Here is a 17,230-nt window from a genome sequence, read left to right on the forward strand (position 1 = left end):
AGTGGTTAGTGCACTGCGCTACGAACCCTGCGACCCGAGTTTGATTCCCACTGACGGCCAACACCAGTGACTATTATCTGAACGGGTCCATGGCCTCCCGTAGGTCGACTCAGCCTATAATGAGTGTGCGAACATCGCCACCGGGGAGTCAAAGGCGGTCGGGCGTGGTGCCGGCCACCCACCCCGTCGTGTGCCATGCCGGCCTTCGTAGCTGCCGCTCCTCGCCAACAGCCTGCTGAAGGCTATACGGGGATCTTTGTCTGTGTGCCACTGTAGAGAAGCACGCGGCGGATGAGGCTTGGGGTCAGCCGAGCGTCTCAGGGGAGGCGCCCCCCTCAATCGTCGTTGCCGGCGGTGACGACGGCGTCACGCGTTCCATGACGAGGTGAGCCGCCGCCGTCATCCGGGACGGAGGAGCGAGAAAGGGGCGGGGGGGGGGCTCGTTGGGGGGGGGCAGGTGAATCGTTACGCGGTTTGTGAAATACGACTCCCCCCCACCCCTCTCTTCTCCCCCCGCTCGAGCTGCAGGCCGGCGAGCTTGCCCCTGGCGGGCCCCCCGCGGCCCCCCCATGGGGGCAGCCCCCCCGACGGCGCGGACTGCCCGTGGGACTCCCTCCTGGGCCCCCCCGGGGGGCCCCGCATCGCGCTGTCGCTGTGCGGGGGGCTGGGCGACACGGGGCAGCTCACGGAAGGTGCTGGGCCCCCGGGAGTAGTGCTAGTGCCTTACGCCGGTGTTAGACGCGACCACCACGCTGCCCACCTTCGCCGACCGGTACCGACCACTGCGGTGAAGTATGGTCAAATGACCCTCACGACCCGCTTCTGGGCGCCATCCAGCAGTGGACGAACATGAGGCCTATGCCAGCGATGACGCACGACATTTAACTGATTGCGTAACAGATTCATGAATGCAGATGATGTGGATGCGCAGATAATGCATCTCCTTCACGTGTCTGTCTCTCCACACGTAGAAAATTAAAGGTACGGGCATTTACGTAATAATTTATATTCCCCATAATGATGCTAGAGATGATGGAGTGTTGTGTATTGTAGAGAGTGTTGCGTTGAACTCAGGCCCATATCTAACAGTGAGAGGGGACATTACCCATAAACGTCTGGCAGTTCACCGGCATTGATCCAAGCGACCTTGACACTGCTGATGAGACGCTGAATTCCGAGTACGGCAGTAAATGAATGCGACTCGTGTTTCCGTCGGATTCACACGCCGCCTGAGTGATTGACAGTTGACCGTACTTCTGTGCGCCCTCCTCCCTCCTCCCGGCCTGGCGGCCCGCAGAGCGGTTCCGCGAGCGCCGCGTCGCCTTCCTGGATCTGTGCGAGAACCCGGAGCTGCTCAGCGACCCGCAGCTCGTGGTGAAGATCGGCAACAGGTGAAGACGCGGCCACGGCACGGCCACGCCACGGCCACCGTGTGGCCACGGCACGGCCACGGGTGGGCGGCCTGGGTAGGGGCTGGCAGCAGTGCGTCTCCTTCACCTCCCAGACGCCGTTCAGGGCCCCCTGGCGCCAGGCGAGGGCCCCGCGTGCCGGTGTCCCAGTCCACATTCACCAACTTAGACTCACCATGACCATATCGTCATCGTCGTCACCGTCATCACCATCCTCGTCATCACCATCGTCATCATCGCCACCAAACATTATCACCATCATCACCATCGTCGTCGTCACCATCACCATCAGCACCATCAGCAGCAGCTCCATTGCCCCCTACCAGCCCTGGTCACAGTCGCACGCGAGACTCGACCCTGGCCACGCGAGTCCCCGGCTGGTCACACGCGAGTCCCCGGCTGGTCACACGCGAGTCCCCGGCTGGTCACACGCGAGTCCCCGGCTGGTCACACGCGAGTCCCCGGCTGGTCACACGCGAGTCCCCGGCTGGTCACACGCGAGTCCCCGGCTGGTCACACGCGAGTCCCCGGCTGGTCACACGCGAGTCCCCGGCTGGTCACACGCGAGTCCCCGGCTGGTCACACGCGAGTCCCCGGCTGGTCACACGCGAGTCCCCGGCTGGTCACACGCGAGTCCCCGGCTGGTCACACGCGAGTCCCCGGCTGGTCACACGCGAGTCCCCGGCTGGTCACACGCGAGTCCCCGGCTGGTCACACGCGAGTCCCCGGCTGGTCACACGCGAGTCCCCGGCTGGTCACACGCGAGTCCCCGGCTGGTCACACGCGAGTCCCCGGCTGGTCACACGCGAGTCCCCGGCTGGTCACACGCGAGTCCCCGGCTGGTCACACGCGAGTCCCCGGCTGGTCACACGCGAGTCCGAGCCGCTGAGTTCTGTGGACCACAGCAGTGGGCAGCCTCACCCAGCGCCACAGCGAGCCGAGCTAAACCACTCGGCTTGTGCACATTGCACAGAGACATTTCTTCTATTCTCATTCACACAGACTTAGATAGCAGCGCCCTATCTCAAGGCGCTTTACAATGATTATAAAACTGTACACAAGATGCCAGTGGTTGAGCTACAGAGTGGGGTGGTTATTAAAAGTGGTGATGGTGCGGTTGGTGGTGACAGGAGAACAGCTTTTGAGTGGTTAAGGAGGGGTAGGGGTTGGGGTCGTGCTAAGAATAGTGAATGGGGTTGGGGTAGTGATAGGGGTTGGGGTAGTGATAGGGATAGTGGTAGGGGTTGGGGTAGTGATAGGGGTTGGGGTAGTGATAGGGGTAGTGGTAGGGGTTGGGGTAGTGATAGGGATAGTGATAGTGGTTGGGGTAGTCATAGCGGTTGGGATAGTGATAGGGATAGTGGTAGGGGTTGGGGTAGTGATAGGGGTTGGGTAGTGATAAGGATAGTGGTTGGGGTAGTGGTAGGGGTTGGGGTAGTGATAGGGGTTGGGGTAGTGATCGCGATCGTGGTAGGGGTTGGGGTAGTGATAGGGGTTGGAGTAGTGATAGGGATAGTGGTAGGGGTAGTGATAGGGGTTGGGGTAGTGATAGGGATAGTGGTAGGGGCTGGGGTAGTGATAGGGGTTGGGGTAGTGATAGGGATAGTGGTAGGGGTTGGGGTATCTGATAGGGGTTGGGGTAGTGATAGGGATAGTGGTAGGGGTTGGGGTAGTGATAGGGGTAGTGATAGTGGTAGGGGTTGGGGTAGTGATAGGGGTAGTGATAGTGGTAGGGGTTGGGGTAGTGATAGGGGTTAGAGTAGTGATAGGGATAGTGGTAGGGGTTGGGGTAGTGATAGGGGTTGGGGTAGTGATAGGGATAGTGGTAGGGGTTGGGGTATCTGAAAGGGGTTGGGGTAGTGATAGGGATAGTGGTAGAGGTTGGGGTAGTGATAGGGGTAGTGATAGTGGTAGGGGTTGGGGTAGTGATACGGGTAGTGGTAGGGGTTGGGGTAATGATAGGGATAGTGGTAGGGGTTGGGGTATCTGAAAGGGGTTGGGGTAGTGATAGTGGTAGGGGTTGGGGTAGTGATAGGGGTAGTGGTAGGGGTTGGGGTAGTGATAGGGGTAGTGATAGTGGTAGGGGTTGGGGTAGTGATAGGGGTAGTGGTAGGGGTTGGGGTAATGATAGGGATAGTGGTAGGGGTTGGGGTATCTGAAAGGGGTTGGGGTAGTGATAGGGATAGTGGTAGGGGTTGGGGTAGTGATACGGGTAGTGATAGTGGTAGGGGTTTGGGTAGTGATAGGGGTTGGGGTAGTGATAGGGATAGTGGTAGGGGTTGGGGTAGTGATAGGGGTAGTGATAGTGGTAGGGGTTGGGGTAGTGATAGGGGTAGTGGTAGGCGTTGGGGTAGTGATAGGGGTAGTGATAGTGGTAGGGGTTGGGGTAGTGATAGGGGTAGTGGTAGGGATTGGGGTAGTGATAGTGGTAGGGGTTGGGGTAGTGATAGGCCTAGTCGTCGCTGTGGAGTGTGGCAGTGAGTAGCAGTAGCAGCAGGATGGGATAGGGAGACGAGATGGGGGTTGTTTTCAGGGAGGAAAGGAAGCTGGTTAAAAAGGTCTCCGTGATGTAGCTAATCACCCCGAGCTACGAATGTTCTGACACGCGTGGCATTGTCTCTGTACTGTTCGCCTTTTGGCATGTTCTGGTCTATCACTGGAGAGACAAAGCCATAAAGTAGCTTGCTGCCTCTGGTGTAGGCCAATCAGTGTCAAAGACAACGCATATATTATAATCAGAGCATGTGTGGTCACATGTTCACCACAAGTACACGTGGTCAATGCAGACTTGATTCCTTGCAAAAGGTATCTATTTGGTGTTTTTTTTACATCCTAACACCCGTTTTATTGCCAGAAAGGGTCAACCCTGTTATTATTTTTCATACTGTTATATCACCTCCAGTTTCCTCCAACGCATATGCACACTCATGTATTGTCCGAACACCTTCATATATGGAGGTAAAAAAATACTTTCAAATTATTAAGCTATGCGTACATAAAGGACTGCAGAGCTTGGGCAATTGTTGGTAGCGCCGGCTCCTCACTGCTGGCCACACGTTCAGTTCTATTGAGATGGTGGTCTGGACAAGGCTATGTGAGCCACCATGACTGTGTGAGTAGGATTGGGTGTGTGAGTGGGGATCGCTATTGTAGCGGTTAGTTTGCTGCACTGCGAATCCAGCTACCCAAGTTCGATTCCTGCTCATGGCTGACACCAGTGACGATGATCTAAACCGGTCCTGGTCCTCCCCTAGGTCGACTCAGTCTCAAATGAGTACCTGGTGTGGTGTGTAAACATTGGGGAGACAAAGGCGGCCAGGCGTGGTGTTGGCTACCCATCCCCTCGTGTGTTGTGCCAACCTTCATAGGTGCTCGCTAACAGCACTTGCCCCAAATTTGTGAAGGCTATACGGGGGATCTTTGTCTTATTGTGTGTCTGTGTGTTGGTGTGTGTCTGTGTGTTGGTGTGTGTCTGTGTGTTGGTGTGTGTCTGTGTGTTGGTGTGTGTCTGTGTGTTGGTGTGTGTCTGTGTGTTGGTGTGTGTCTGTGTGTTGGTGTGTGTCTGTGTGTTGGTGTGTGTCTGTGTGTTGGTGTGTGTCTGTGTGTTGGTGTGTGTATGTGTGTTGGTGTGTGTCTGTGTGTTGGTGTGTGTCTGTGTGTTGGTGTGTGTCTGTGTGTTGGTGTGTGTCTGTGTGTTGGTGTGTGTCTGTGTGTTGGTGTGTGTCTGTGTGTTGGTGTGTGTCTGTGTGTTGGTGTGTGTCTGTGTGTTGGTGTGTGTCTGTGTGTTGGTGTGTGTCTGTGTGTTGGTGTGTGTCTGTGTGTTGGTGTGTGTCTGTGTGTTGGTGTGTGTCTGTGTGTTGGTGTGTGTCTGTGTGTTGGTGATCACCACAGCTATTACAGCTGGGCAGTGGCGGCTCCCATCCTGCTCTCCGTTCACGCCTTCGGGAGGCAGCTGCCACAGGTGTGAACGGGGAGACACACACACACACAGGTACTCATTTCGGGCTGAGTCGACCTCGGGGAGGCACAGGACCGGTTAAAATACACAGGTAGCCAGCGGCACACCCTGCTGCCATTGTCTTCCCAGCGCTGATGTTACACACATTGCAACAGGTACTCATTTAAGGCTGAGTCGACCTAGGGTCCACACGGGGGACCTTTGTCTGTGTAGGCGTGCGTGGACCGCCTGGTGAGGGAGAAGATGTCCCGCTCGTCATATCGCTGGTGGTTCTCATGGGGACGCCGTGACAACACAGCGCTGGTACCACTCACCCCTCACTCACCTCTCACTCACCCCTCACTCACCTCCCACTCACCTCCCACTCACCTCTCACTCACCTCTCGCTCACCTCTCACTCACCTCCCACTCACCTCTCGCTCACCTCCCGCTCACCTCTCGCTCACCTCCCACTCACCTCTCGCTCACCTCCCACTCACCTCTCGCTCACCTCTCACTCACCTCTCACTCACCTCTCGCTCACCTCTCACTCACCTCTCGCTCACCTCCCACTCACCTCTCACTCACCTCTCGCTCACCTCCCGCTCACCTCTCGCTCACCTCCCACTCACCTCTCGCTCACCTCTTGCTCACCTCTCACTCACCTCCCACTCACCTCTCGCTCACCTCCCGCTCACCTCTCGCTCACCTCCCACTCACCTCTCGCTCACCTCTTGCTCACCTCTCACTCACCTCTCACTCACCTCTCACTCACCTCTCGCTCACCTCCCACTCACCTCTCGCTCACCTCCCACTCACCTCTCACTCACCCCTCACTCACCTCTCGCTCACCTCCCACTCACCTCTCGCTCACCTCCCACTCACCTCTCGCTCACCTCCCACTCACCTCTCGCTCACCTCCCACTCACCTCTCGCTCACCTCTCACTCACCTCTCACTCACCTCTCACTCACCTCTCACTCACCTCTCGCTCACCTCCCACTCAACTCTCGCTCACCTCCCACTCACCTCTCACTCACCCCTCACTCACCTCTCGCTCACCTCCCACTCAACTCTCGCTCACCTCCCACTCACCTCTCGCTCACCTCTCGCTCACCTCCCACTCACCTCTTGCTCACCTCCCACTCAACTCTCGCTCACCTCCCACTCACCTCTCACTCACCTCTCACTCACCTCTCACTCACCTCTCGCTCACCTCCCACTCAACTCTCGCTCACCTCCCACTCACCTCTCACTCACCCCTCACTCACCTCTCGCTCACCTCCCACTCAACTCTCGCTCACCTCCCACTCACCTCTCGCTCACCTCTCGCTCACCTCCCACTCACCTCTTGCTCACCTCCCACTCAACTCTCGCTCACCTCCCACTCACCTCTCACTCACCTCTCACTCACCTCTCACTCACCTCCCACTCACCTCTCGCTCACCTCTCGCTCACCTCCCACTCACCTCTTGCTCACCTCCCACTCAACTCTCGCTCACCTCTCACTCACCTCTCGCTCACCTCCCACTCACCTCTTGCTCACCTCCCACTCAACTCTCGCTCACCTCTCACTCACCTCTCACTCACCTCTCGCTCACCTCCCACTCACCTCTTGCTCACCTCCCACTCAACTCTCGCTCACCTCTCACTCACCTCTCGCTCACCTCCCACTCACCTCTTGCTCACCTCCCACTCAACTCTCGCTCACCTCTCACTCACCTCTCGCTCACCTCCCACTCAACTCTTTCTCACCTCCCACTCAACTCTCGCTCACCTCCCACTCACCTCCCACTCACCTCTCGCTCACTTCTCGCTCACCTCCCACTCACCTCCCACTCACCTCTCGCTCACCTCCCACTCACCTCTTTCTCACCTCCCACTCAACTCTCGCTCACCTCTCGCTCACCTCTCGCTCACCTCCCACTCACCTCTCGCTCACCTCTCACTCACCTCTCGCTCACCTCCCACTCACCTCTCGCTCACCTCTCGCTCACCTCCCACTCACCTCTTGCTCACCTCCCACTCAACTCTCGCTCACCTCCCACTCACCTCTCACTCACCTCTCACTCACCTCTCACTCACCTCCCACTCACCTCTCGCTCACCTCTCGCTCACCTCCCACTCACCTCTTGCTCACCTCCCACTCAACTCTCGCTCACCTCTCACTCACCTCTCGCTCACCTCCCACTCACCTCTTGCTCACCTCCCACTCAACTCTCGCTCACCTCTCACTCACCTCTCACTCACCTCTCGCTCACCTCCCACTCACCTCTTGCTCACCTCCCACTCAACTCTCGCTCACCTCTCACTCACCTCTCGCTCACCTCCCACTCACCTCTTGCTCACCTCCCACTCAACTCTCGCTCACCTCTCACTCACCTCTCGCTCACCTCCCACTCAACTCTTTCTCACCTCCCACTCAACTCTCGCTCACCTCCCACTCACCTCCCACTCACCTCTCGCTCACTTCTCGCTCACCTCCCACTCACCTCCCACTCACCTCTCGCTCACCTCCCACTCACCTCTTTCTCACCTCCCACTCAACTCTCGCTCACCTCTCGCTCACCTCTCGCTCACCTCCCACTCACCTCTCGCTCACTTGTCATTCACCTCCCACACTTCTCAGTGCCACTCACACCTGCAGCTCTTGCGACTCACCTGTGACCCTCCCCCGTGACCCCCCCCCCTTCCCACCGTGCCGTCAGGACTCACCGGGGAGGGGCGAAGTGTCGAGCACCCCCAGTGGCACCGAGTCAACCTCCAGCACCAGCGCAGCCTCCCCCATACACAGGTGACCCCTCGCTCCCCCCACCACCACCCCCTCCACCCCCACCCCCCTCCACCCCCCTTCACCCCTCCTCCACCCCCCGTCCACCCCCACCCCGCCTCCTCCCCCACCCCCCCTCCACCCCCCTCCACACGCGGACTGAGAGGCGGTCAGCACGCGACGTCATCAACCCCTCTGACCCGGGCCCCCCACTCGTCTTGCCCTGGCTCACAGCGCCTCCCACGAGGATTCCCCGCTGGAGGTGAAGGGACCCCCACAAATGCCGACGCTGAAACCGCCCCCCACCTCCCCGCTGGACACGCGCCCCCCGCGCCGACGTTCCGCAAGACGCTGCGTCTCTCCTCGCAGCAGCTCGTGAGTGCTCGTGGGGGGGGGGGGTACGAGGGGATTGGGGGGCAGCCCAAAGCTGCTGGCCTTGTAGAGGGGCTGTAGTCGAGGGGGTCGTGTTGCACCTCCGATTAGCAAAGTTGGCCACGTACGGTGTGAAAGAAGCTCTGCATAGACACATACACGTCAGCGCTCCCTTCATTGTTACGCTTTATGCGTGAAACTCTCCCCGAGTCTCAAGAAGCCTCCTCAGGAGGGTCCTGCCGAGTATTCTCACTGGGAGGAGCGATGGTGTCGCTTCTGCTGCTGCTGCTGCTGCTACTGTGTGATCACAGTGGAGCGACGTGCAGGTGATTGTTTCAGCATGAGGGATGTTTGTTTTTTTCCCAACGGCAGTTCCGCTGTGGGTGTGGGTTTAGCTATGGGAGGAGAACCCGGAGGAAACCCATGCAGAGCAGGAGGAGAGCAAACAAACTCCACTCACACTCGCGCAGTCACACTCTCCCACTCGTTCACTTGCAGAATAGAGGGACATCACCAGCGTGCCTGTGCCAGCCTAGGTGTACCTTGCACACAAAGATCCCCAGAAAAGCCCGAACAGACTTTTGGGGCAAGTGCTGTTAGCAAGTAGCTTCTCTTAAGGCTGGAGCGGCACACGAGGGGGTGGGTGGCCAGCACCACGCCCGGCAGCAGGTTCTAATTTGAGGCCGAGTTCACCTAGGGGTGGCCCGGCATTGACCGTGAGCGGGAATCGAACCCGTCCTCCGCGAGCGCGCAGGCCAGCCTGGGGCTGCGGCCGGGCATCAACGAGGTGCGTTTCAGCGTGACCACGCCGTTCCAGGGGACGACCCAGTGCCAGGGCACGCTCCACCTGTGGGACTGGGACTCACGTGTCATCATCTCCGACATCGACGGCACCATCACCAAGTGAGGGCAGCGCGCCGTCGCTCCGTCGAGCCATCGCATCATCGCTTTATTGCATCATCGCTCCATCGCATCGTTGCTCCATTTCGCCATCACATCATCGCTGCATTACATCATCGCTTTATTGCATCATCGCTCCATAACATCATCACTATATCACGTAATCGCACCGTCACATCCTCGCTTCATCACACCATCACCCCATCGTCACATCAACGCTCCATGACAGCATCTCCCATGAGCTCACCGTGCTGTCTAAATCCGTGCTGCCAGGTCGGATGTTCTCGGCCAGATCTTGCCAAAGCTGGGCAAGGACTGGACGCATGAGGGCATAGCTCGCCTCTTCCACCGCATCCACCAGTGAGTCGACCCTTGCGTGTGTCCATGTATCCGTGTGTATTTGCGTGTCCCTGTGTGTCCGTGTGATCGTGCGCCTGTCTAACGCATGCATCTTCGGAGCGGTAGTGTAGCGGTTAGCGCACTGCGCTATGAACCCGGCGTCCCGAGATCGATTCCTGCTGACGGCCAACAGCAGTGACAATTATCTGCACCGGTGATGGACCTCCCCTAGGTCGCATCAGCCTCAAACGAGAACCTGGTAGGATCTGTGAACATTGCCACTGTGGAGACAAAGGCAGGCGTGGTGCTAGTAGCCAACCCCCTCGTGTGCTGTGTCGATCTTCATACGTATGCATGTTGAACTTCTTTCGCACCGTACATAGTCAAACCGCGCTAATCGAATGTGCGGGGAAGGACAACAAACTAAGCACAAAAAGCAATTCTCGCTAACATCACTTGCCCCAACAGTCTGTTGAGGCTATCCGGGGGATCTTTGTCTTTGTAGGAACGGATACAAGTTCCTGTACTGCTCAGCGCGTGCGATCGGCATGGCACACACGACACGCGGCTACCTGCAGGGCGTGAGCGAGCAGGGCGCCATGCTGCCACGCGGACCCCTGCTGCTCTCGCCCAGCAGCCTCTTCGCTGTCCTGCACAGGTGAGGCACAGGTGAGGCACAGGTGAGGCACAGGTGAGGCACAGGTGAGGCACAGGTAAGGCACAGTAGCAAGTAACAATTCGACGCGTCACACAGAGTGCTCTAATTACTCGCCTTGCGTGGCCATCACAGGGTGCATCAGTCTGTGCTCACGAACGTGTCTGTCTAATGAACGTGTGTCAGTGCATGTGTGTCTGTGTCCGTGTCCGTGTGTGTGTGAGAGAACTACTGAGCACTTGTTTTTCCTACTGCCCCCCCCACCCGATGTGCCCAGGGAGGTTATCGAGAAGAAGCCGGAGCGGTTCAAGATCGAGTGTCTGCGTGACATCGGCCGCCTCTTCCACCCCACCCCGGAGCCCTTCTACGCCGCGTTCGGCAACAGGGCCAACGTGAGGAGCGGCCAGCAACAAACGGCACCGTCACAGTTGGAACGCACGAGAGTTAACACGCGCCACCGTCTGTAAGAATATTCGCGGGCAGCGGTTAGCAGTCCGCTGAGCCATGAGCTGACCTCGATTCCCGCTCGCGGCCCACACCAGCGGCCACTACGTGAACCGGTCCCGAGCCTCACTTAAGGTCGACTCAGCCATAAATGAGTACCTGGTGCAGTGAGCGTGAACATGAGCAATGGGGAGACAAAGGCGGCCGTGCGTGGCGCTGGCCACCCTCCCCATCGTGCGCCGTGCCGGCCTTCATAGGCGCTCGGGAACAGCGCTTGTTGAAGCAGTGCGCGGAGGCTACGCGGGGGACCTTTGTCTGTGTGACTGTGCGCAGGACGTGTTGGCCTACAGGGAGGTGGGGGTGGCTGAGCCGAGGATCTTCACGGTGAACCCCCGCGGGGAGCTGGTGCAGGAGCACGCACGCACAGACAAGTCTTCGTGCGTGCCCCTCCCCGCTTCGTGTGCCTCCCCACTGCCTCCTCCCCTCCCCACTCACCCCCAACCTCCCTTCATCCCTCCTCCCCTCCCTCCCTCCTCCCCCCCAACCTCCCCTCACTCCCACCCTCCTCCCCCCCAACCTCCCCTCCCCCCCTCCCCCCTCCCTCTTCCCCTCCCTCCTCCGCTCCCTCGATCCCTATCCTCTGAGTTCAATTCCAGCTCACGGCCAACATAGTTGATGATTGTCTGAACTAGTCCTAAGTATAAGCATCAACACTGGGGAGACAAAGGCGGCCGGGCAGACGTGGCAGTTGCCACCCGGACCCTTCGTAGGCCACGCAGCCGTCTCAGGTGTTACTCTCTATAGCACTTGCCCCAAGAGCCTGCGTGACCTACACGGGGGACCTTTGTCTGTGCGTGCACATGGCAGGTACGGGAAGCTGCATGACGTGGTGGACCACGTGTTCCCACGGCTGCCGACGGGGAGGGGAGGCGGAGCGGGGGAGGGGCCCCCCAGCACAGCCTCCTGAGCGACCCGGAGACTCCCGAAGGCCCCCACCTCGGCCTGCTCCCTGCACCTCCTCACGCCTCTGCCCTGCTTTCCTCGATCCTCCACGGCCTCGCGTCACCGACACGCACGACCTCCCTCCCTACTTCCCACCTCCTCATCCTCCCTCCACCCACCAGCTCATCCACCACCTCCTCTACTGCCCACCTCCTCATCCGCCCTACACACACCACCTGTAACTCCTCGCACCTCCTCCCACCTCTACCATCACTGCTCAATTGTCTACATCCTCACATCGCCTCCACCCTCCACCTCATCCTTAACCTCCTGCCCACCTCCACCCACCACCACCTCATCCTTAACCTCCTGCCCACCTCCACCCACCACCACCTCATCCTTAACCTCCTGCCCACCTCCACCCACCACCACCTCATCCTTAACCTCCTGCCCACCTCCACCCACCACCACCTCATCCTTCCTCCACCCACCTGCACCTCGCACTACCGCCCCCTCGAATCTCCCACCACCATGCTCTCTCGCTCTCACCTCTACGCCCTGGTTTATTCTGATGTATTTATCGACCCCGAGAGAGAGAGATATTTATAGGCGATGAAAGCGCTTTTGAAACCTTGCCGTGTCACGCTTCACGTCAATGTCTCAAAGCTACGATGATGTCAGCGCTGAGTCAGGAGTTGAAGTGATTCAGAAGCACAGGCACCAGGAGTGTGTTTCCCAGCGAGTACAGCCCTAGATTTAATAAGCTCTTTATCAAGGGCTACTCGGTCGACATCATCTCACAATTACAGATTTGAAAAACACAAACTTACGAATAGCAATTATGCTGTAAAATTACATTCAGACTAAAACGTTGGTCATTTTAATAACAGAGTCAGTTTCAGATCAGTTTATTTTTAAGTACCCTGTGAGCCAAGACGCTCTTAAATCGGGTTTCATCATCATCATAATTGTCAACAACAACAAAAACAATGCCGCTTCTCTGACAAACGCAGCAAATCACAGTCAAATAAATCGATGATAACAATAACAGATGAGAGAAATAAAAAAATACTGAGCAAATCATGATTGCAATATTACAATTATCATTTAAAAAATTAAAATGAGCTCATATATAGGTTTCAGTTTACAGTTTTATGTATGAGGAGGTATAACCCTGTGAGCCATGCGGCTCTTGACTCGGGTGCAACCGCAACAAACAAAAACATGAACAAGAAACATCTCAAAGTGACTACACGCAACAGAAAAATCCAGGAAAAAACAGCAAAGTCTTCCAGAAAAAACACCGTATATCAACGCTGTGTGCAAAAATCCCAGTGGATGCAAGTCAAACAATAACCACCATAAGACAATTTAGATTAAAGTTATCAGGCTAACTCTGTACTACGACAAACAAAAATGGCAAAACCAAAAGTTTTCAAAATCACCAAAATAAAGCTATCAAAACAATGTAACAGTGATCATAGAAACTGATTCAAATTTAACAATAAACGATATACATATTATGTACGACCAAACTTTGCAGCCATAGCTGGCTGCATGAGTTCACTCCAAACAGCAGGAGTATCAGTAGCAGTGTCAACATTTTTCAATGCACCTTTAAAGATCAGCACACTATAATCAAAACTCAAGATCATACTTTGCAGCAGTCATCCGGAACGATACATTTGATTTCAGGCCATTCGGAATAGCAGTGGCAGCTAGGGGTGTACAACTCCTCTAGAGAATCTTCTTTGGTTCTTTCGGTAAAGTCACGTAGAATGAGAATAAAATAATAAATTGATAAAATAAAATAACACAATAATATTCTCACGAAACGTCGTGAGAATATTATTGTGTTAATAACAATAATATTCTCACGAAACGTCGTGAGAATATTATTGTGTTATTTTATTTTATCAATTTATTATTTTATTCTCATTCTACGTTACTTTACCGAAAGAACCAAAGAAGATGAATCATTGCAGTCACGAAAGCTTTAAATCGAAATTTCCTCTAGAGAAGTTTTGAGTGAAGATCGCACAGGTAGTGATCCAAGTTGCAGTTTATTGGCGATAGCATTCCCCAGACCCTGGGGGCATCAATAGAAGGTTATCCATCAACTAGGTGGTTCCAACTACATGAAATGTTTTCGATCCTAATTACGTGCGAAATCTGGGAACTATTAGTCGACAACAATTCCTGTTATTCTGTGGTATTGTGTATGAGCTATTCATGACCTATCATTTATATATGTTATTATCTTCGACCTCGATGTAAAACTAATTGCACGCCGGGAAATGTTTCTCTGTCTGATCTAGATATTAATGTTATTATGGTTAGATTGAAATATTATGGTTAAATATAAATAATATTATAGTGAAATATAAATATTAGTCTATTTAGATATTTCGATTTAAAGCTTTCGTAACTGCAATGATTCATTTTCTTTGGTTCTTTCGGCAAAGTCACGTAGAATGAGAATAAAATAATAAATTGATAAAATAAAATAACACAATAATATTCTCACGACGTTTCGGCCACAACACAAGCGGCCTTCATCAGGTGAAGGGACGAGACTGTCTGGTATGACAACGCTGGAGTGAAAGAGCCACGTTCAGATCACGACCTTTAAGCTGTGTGAGAGGAAAAAAGCGCCTTGACAAAGTAATTAGCATATAATTTAGCATTGAAATGGCTGAGTGATTAGCTTGTGACTGGTCACAGAAATAGCTATGTTAAAAGTTAAAGCATACACATCCGCAGAGGCACCCCTTGACAAAGGAATTAGCATAGAATTTAGCATTGAAATAGCTAAGTTAAAGCATACACATCCGCAGAGGCACCCCTTGACAAAGGAATTAGCATAGAATTTAGCATTGAAATAGCTGAGTGATTAGCTTGTAACTGGTCACAGAAATAGCTACGTTAAAGTCAGAGCATACACATTCACCGAGGCACTTAGTACAAATCAAACAGGAGAATTTAGCATTGAAATAACTAGGCGAATTTAGCATTGAAATAACTGAGTGATTAGCTAGTGACTGGTCACAGAAATGACTATGTTGAAGTCAAGGCCTACACATCTGAGCTGTTCACAATACTATATAGTGAACCAATAAAAAAATCTAAAATATAAATTACCTTAATGTTATCAATAAACTCTATATTCTCCAATCAGCTAAGCTACCAACAATAAGTCGTTATATATCACAATGCTATATGGCGAAAAAATGGGTGGATTCTTACCCTCAACTTTAGCAACACGGATAGCTACGGGCCCCATTCAGACGGACGAGTTCATCCATGGTCGGAACAGAGGAGGGGGAGAGAGACCGCTGCGAGGCGCTATTATACTCCATGTTGTAAACCATACCATTAACCGTGGTGTGAGAGGTATTAAGAGTCAATGCTGGCGAAAGAGCTGCGGTCTGAAGGTCATCGTAAAATACAATTAATTAAGAACAGAAATGATTTAAAACATATTTCCAATGGTTACTAAGCCAGAATCCATCTTCTCGGTTGAAATTGTCTCTGTGCTTGTATATGTGAATGGCCTCATGAACGAATCTCTCATGGTAGCCGGTTGGTTTGCAAAGAACCTCCGTCTTGGAGAAGTCAATGTCATGTGAGCCCACTGAATTATAACAGTGATCTGCCACGGCAGAGGAGTTCGTCCTACCGTGTTTCAAGTCTGCTTTATGTTCGCGGATGCGGTCCGAGATATGTCGTTTGGTTTCTCCAATGTAGCTACTACCACAGAGGCACTTTAGTTTGTAAATGCCCGGGTACTGTATGTCTGGAACAGCATCTTTTACAGATGGAACTAAATCACGGATTTTATGTACTGTGTTGAATCGGACCTGGATCTTGTGTTTATTCAGGATTTTGGAGATCTTTTTAGTGACCCCTGCAATGTAGGGTAAGGTGATGGTTTTGAGTGGCTCCACAAGAGGATCCTTCTTCATGACTGGAGTGATGGCTTTGCGGATTGTGTAGTTGGAGTAACCATTAACCCTGAGAGCCTGGTGTACGTGCTTGAGTTCACTGGTAATGTGTTCCTGGTCGGAAATGCATTGGGTCTATGGTATAGAGTCTTGATGAGGGAGTTCTTCTGGGATGGATGGTGGTGGGAATCCGGTTTCAAGTAAGCATCTGTATGGGTAGCTTTCCTGTAGACAGAGTGGCTCATTGAACCATCATGTCTCCTTTTAATTAAGACATCCAAAAAGGGTAGTTTGCCATCTTTTTCGACCTCCATGGTAAATCTGATGGCTGGGTGTATGGAATTTATGTGGTCGCGGAATTGGTCTAGAGCAGGCTGGCCATGTGGCCAGATGACAAAGGTGTCATCAACGTACCTCTTCCATAAGGTCGGGCGTAGAGTGGCAGTCTGGATGGCGTCAGTTTCAAATTTTTCCATGAATACGTTGGCTACAACCGGAGATAGGGGGGAGCCCATTGGGGTGCCCTCAGTTTGTTTGTAGAAAGTTCCATTCCAGGTGAAGTATGTGTTGGTTAAGCAATGTCTCACCAGGGGGGGTACATCAGTATGCAGTCCTTGATGAACCAGGTCTTCAATGATAGCGATGGTGGCAGGTACCGGGACTTTGGTGAACAAGGACACCACATCAAAACTGACAAGCAGGTCGTCTGGGGACAGATATTGACAAGCTTGTGGCGGCGCCGCCTCGTGGCCACGGCGCGGAATTTCTCTCCAATTTCGACCGCGACTGCGCGTGGCGCGGCAGGTCAAGGCCTTGTGACGTCACAAGACCAGTCGTGTGCACGTGTGTACGTGTGTATGTGTGTATGTATCTTTAACTTCTTTCGCACCGTACGTCGGCAACCGCACTAATCGGAGGTGCGGGGGAAGGACAACACAAGGGCCCGCCTGCTATGCAGTTTTGTTATATATTAAACATAGTTACTCAATAAATACAGGCCTTGAAGGTCCAACACGTCGAGCGGCCAGCAAAAAATGGCACTCATTAAAGTTGTCAAAGATGAGAGTGCATAACGCGAGTGGGTGAGTGAGTAGGAGAGTGGGTGACTGGGTACGAGAGTTGGTGAGTGAGTAGGAGAGTGGGTGACTGAGTAGGAGAGTGGGTGACTGGGTACGAGAGTTGGTGAGTGAGTAGGAGAGTGGGTGAGTGAGTAGGAGAGTGGGTGACTGGGTACGAGAGTTGGTGAGTGAGTAGGAGAGTGGGTGAGTGAGTAGGAGAGTGGTTGACTGAGTAGGAGAGTGGGTGACTGGGTACGAGAGTTGGTGAGTGAGTAGGAGAGTGGGTGAGTGCGTAGGAGAGTGGGTGACTGAGTAGGAGAGTGGGTGAGAGAGTAGGAGAGTGGGTGACTGAGTAGGAGAGTGGGTGAGTGAGTAGGAGAGTGGGTGACTGAGTAGGAGAGTGGGTGAGAGAGTAGGAGAGTGGGTGACTGAGTAGGAGAGTGGGTGAGTGAGTAGGAGAG

General features: G+C 54.1%; 1 protein-coding gene across 1 annotated transcript in view; it reads left to right on the forward strand.

Annotated features, from left to right (window-relative positions):
- The window catches only part of LOC116941734 (phosphatidate phosphatase LPIN3-like), a 40,988-nt gene extending 24,260 nt beyond the window's left edge, over positions 1-16,728 (forward strand). Inside the window, exons 10-23 of the mRNA XM_076066695.1 lie at positions 277-385; positions 529-692; positions 1,298-1,391; positions 5,301-5,370; positions 5,581-5,666; positions 7,975-8,021; positions 8,054-8,139; positions 8,350-8,490; positions 9,242-9,390; positions 9,661-9,747; positions 10,232-10,384; positions 10,659-10,773; positions 11,159-11,262; positions 11,693-16,728. Coding sequence (XP_075922810.1) covers positions 277-385; positions 529-692; positions 1,298-1,391; positions 5,301-5,370; positions 5,581-5,666; positions 7,975-8,021; positions 8,054-8,139; positions 8,350-8,490; positions 9,242-9,390; positions 9,661-9,747; positions 10,232-10,384; positions 10,659-10,773; positions 11,159-11,262; positions 11,693-11,792 — 1,505 coding nt within the window. The 3' untranslated portion in view covers positions 11,793-16,728. The remainder of the gene's footprint in view (positions 1-276; positions 386-528; positions 693-1,297; positions 1,392-5,300; positions 5,371-5,580; positions 5,667-7,974; positions 8,022-8,053; positions 8,140-8,349; positions 8,491-9,241; positions 9,391-9,660; positions 9,748-10,231; positions 10,385-10,658; positions 10,774-11,158; positions 11,263-11,692) is intronic.
- Positions 16,729-17,230: the final 502 nt, after the last annotated feature.

The sequence above is a fragment of the Petromyzon marinus genome, chromosome 12 (assembly GCF_048934315.1).
Source record: "Petromyzon marinus isolate PM22_M1 ecotype Great Lakes invasive population chromosome 12, UKy_Petmar_22M1.pri1.0, whole genome shotgun sequence".
Classification (NCBI taxonomy): domain Eukaryota; kingdom Metazoa; phylum Chordata; class Hyperoartia; order Petromyzontiformes; family Petromyzontidae; genus Petromyzon; species Petromyzon marinus.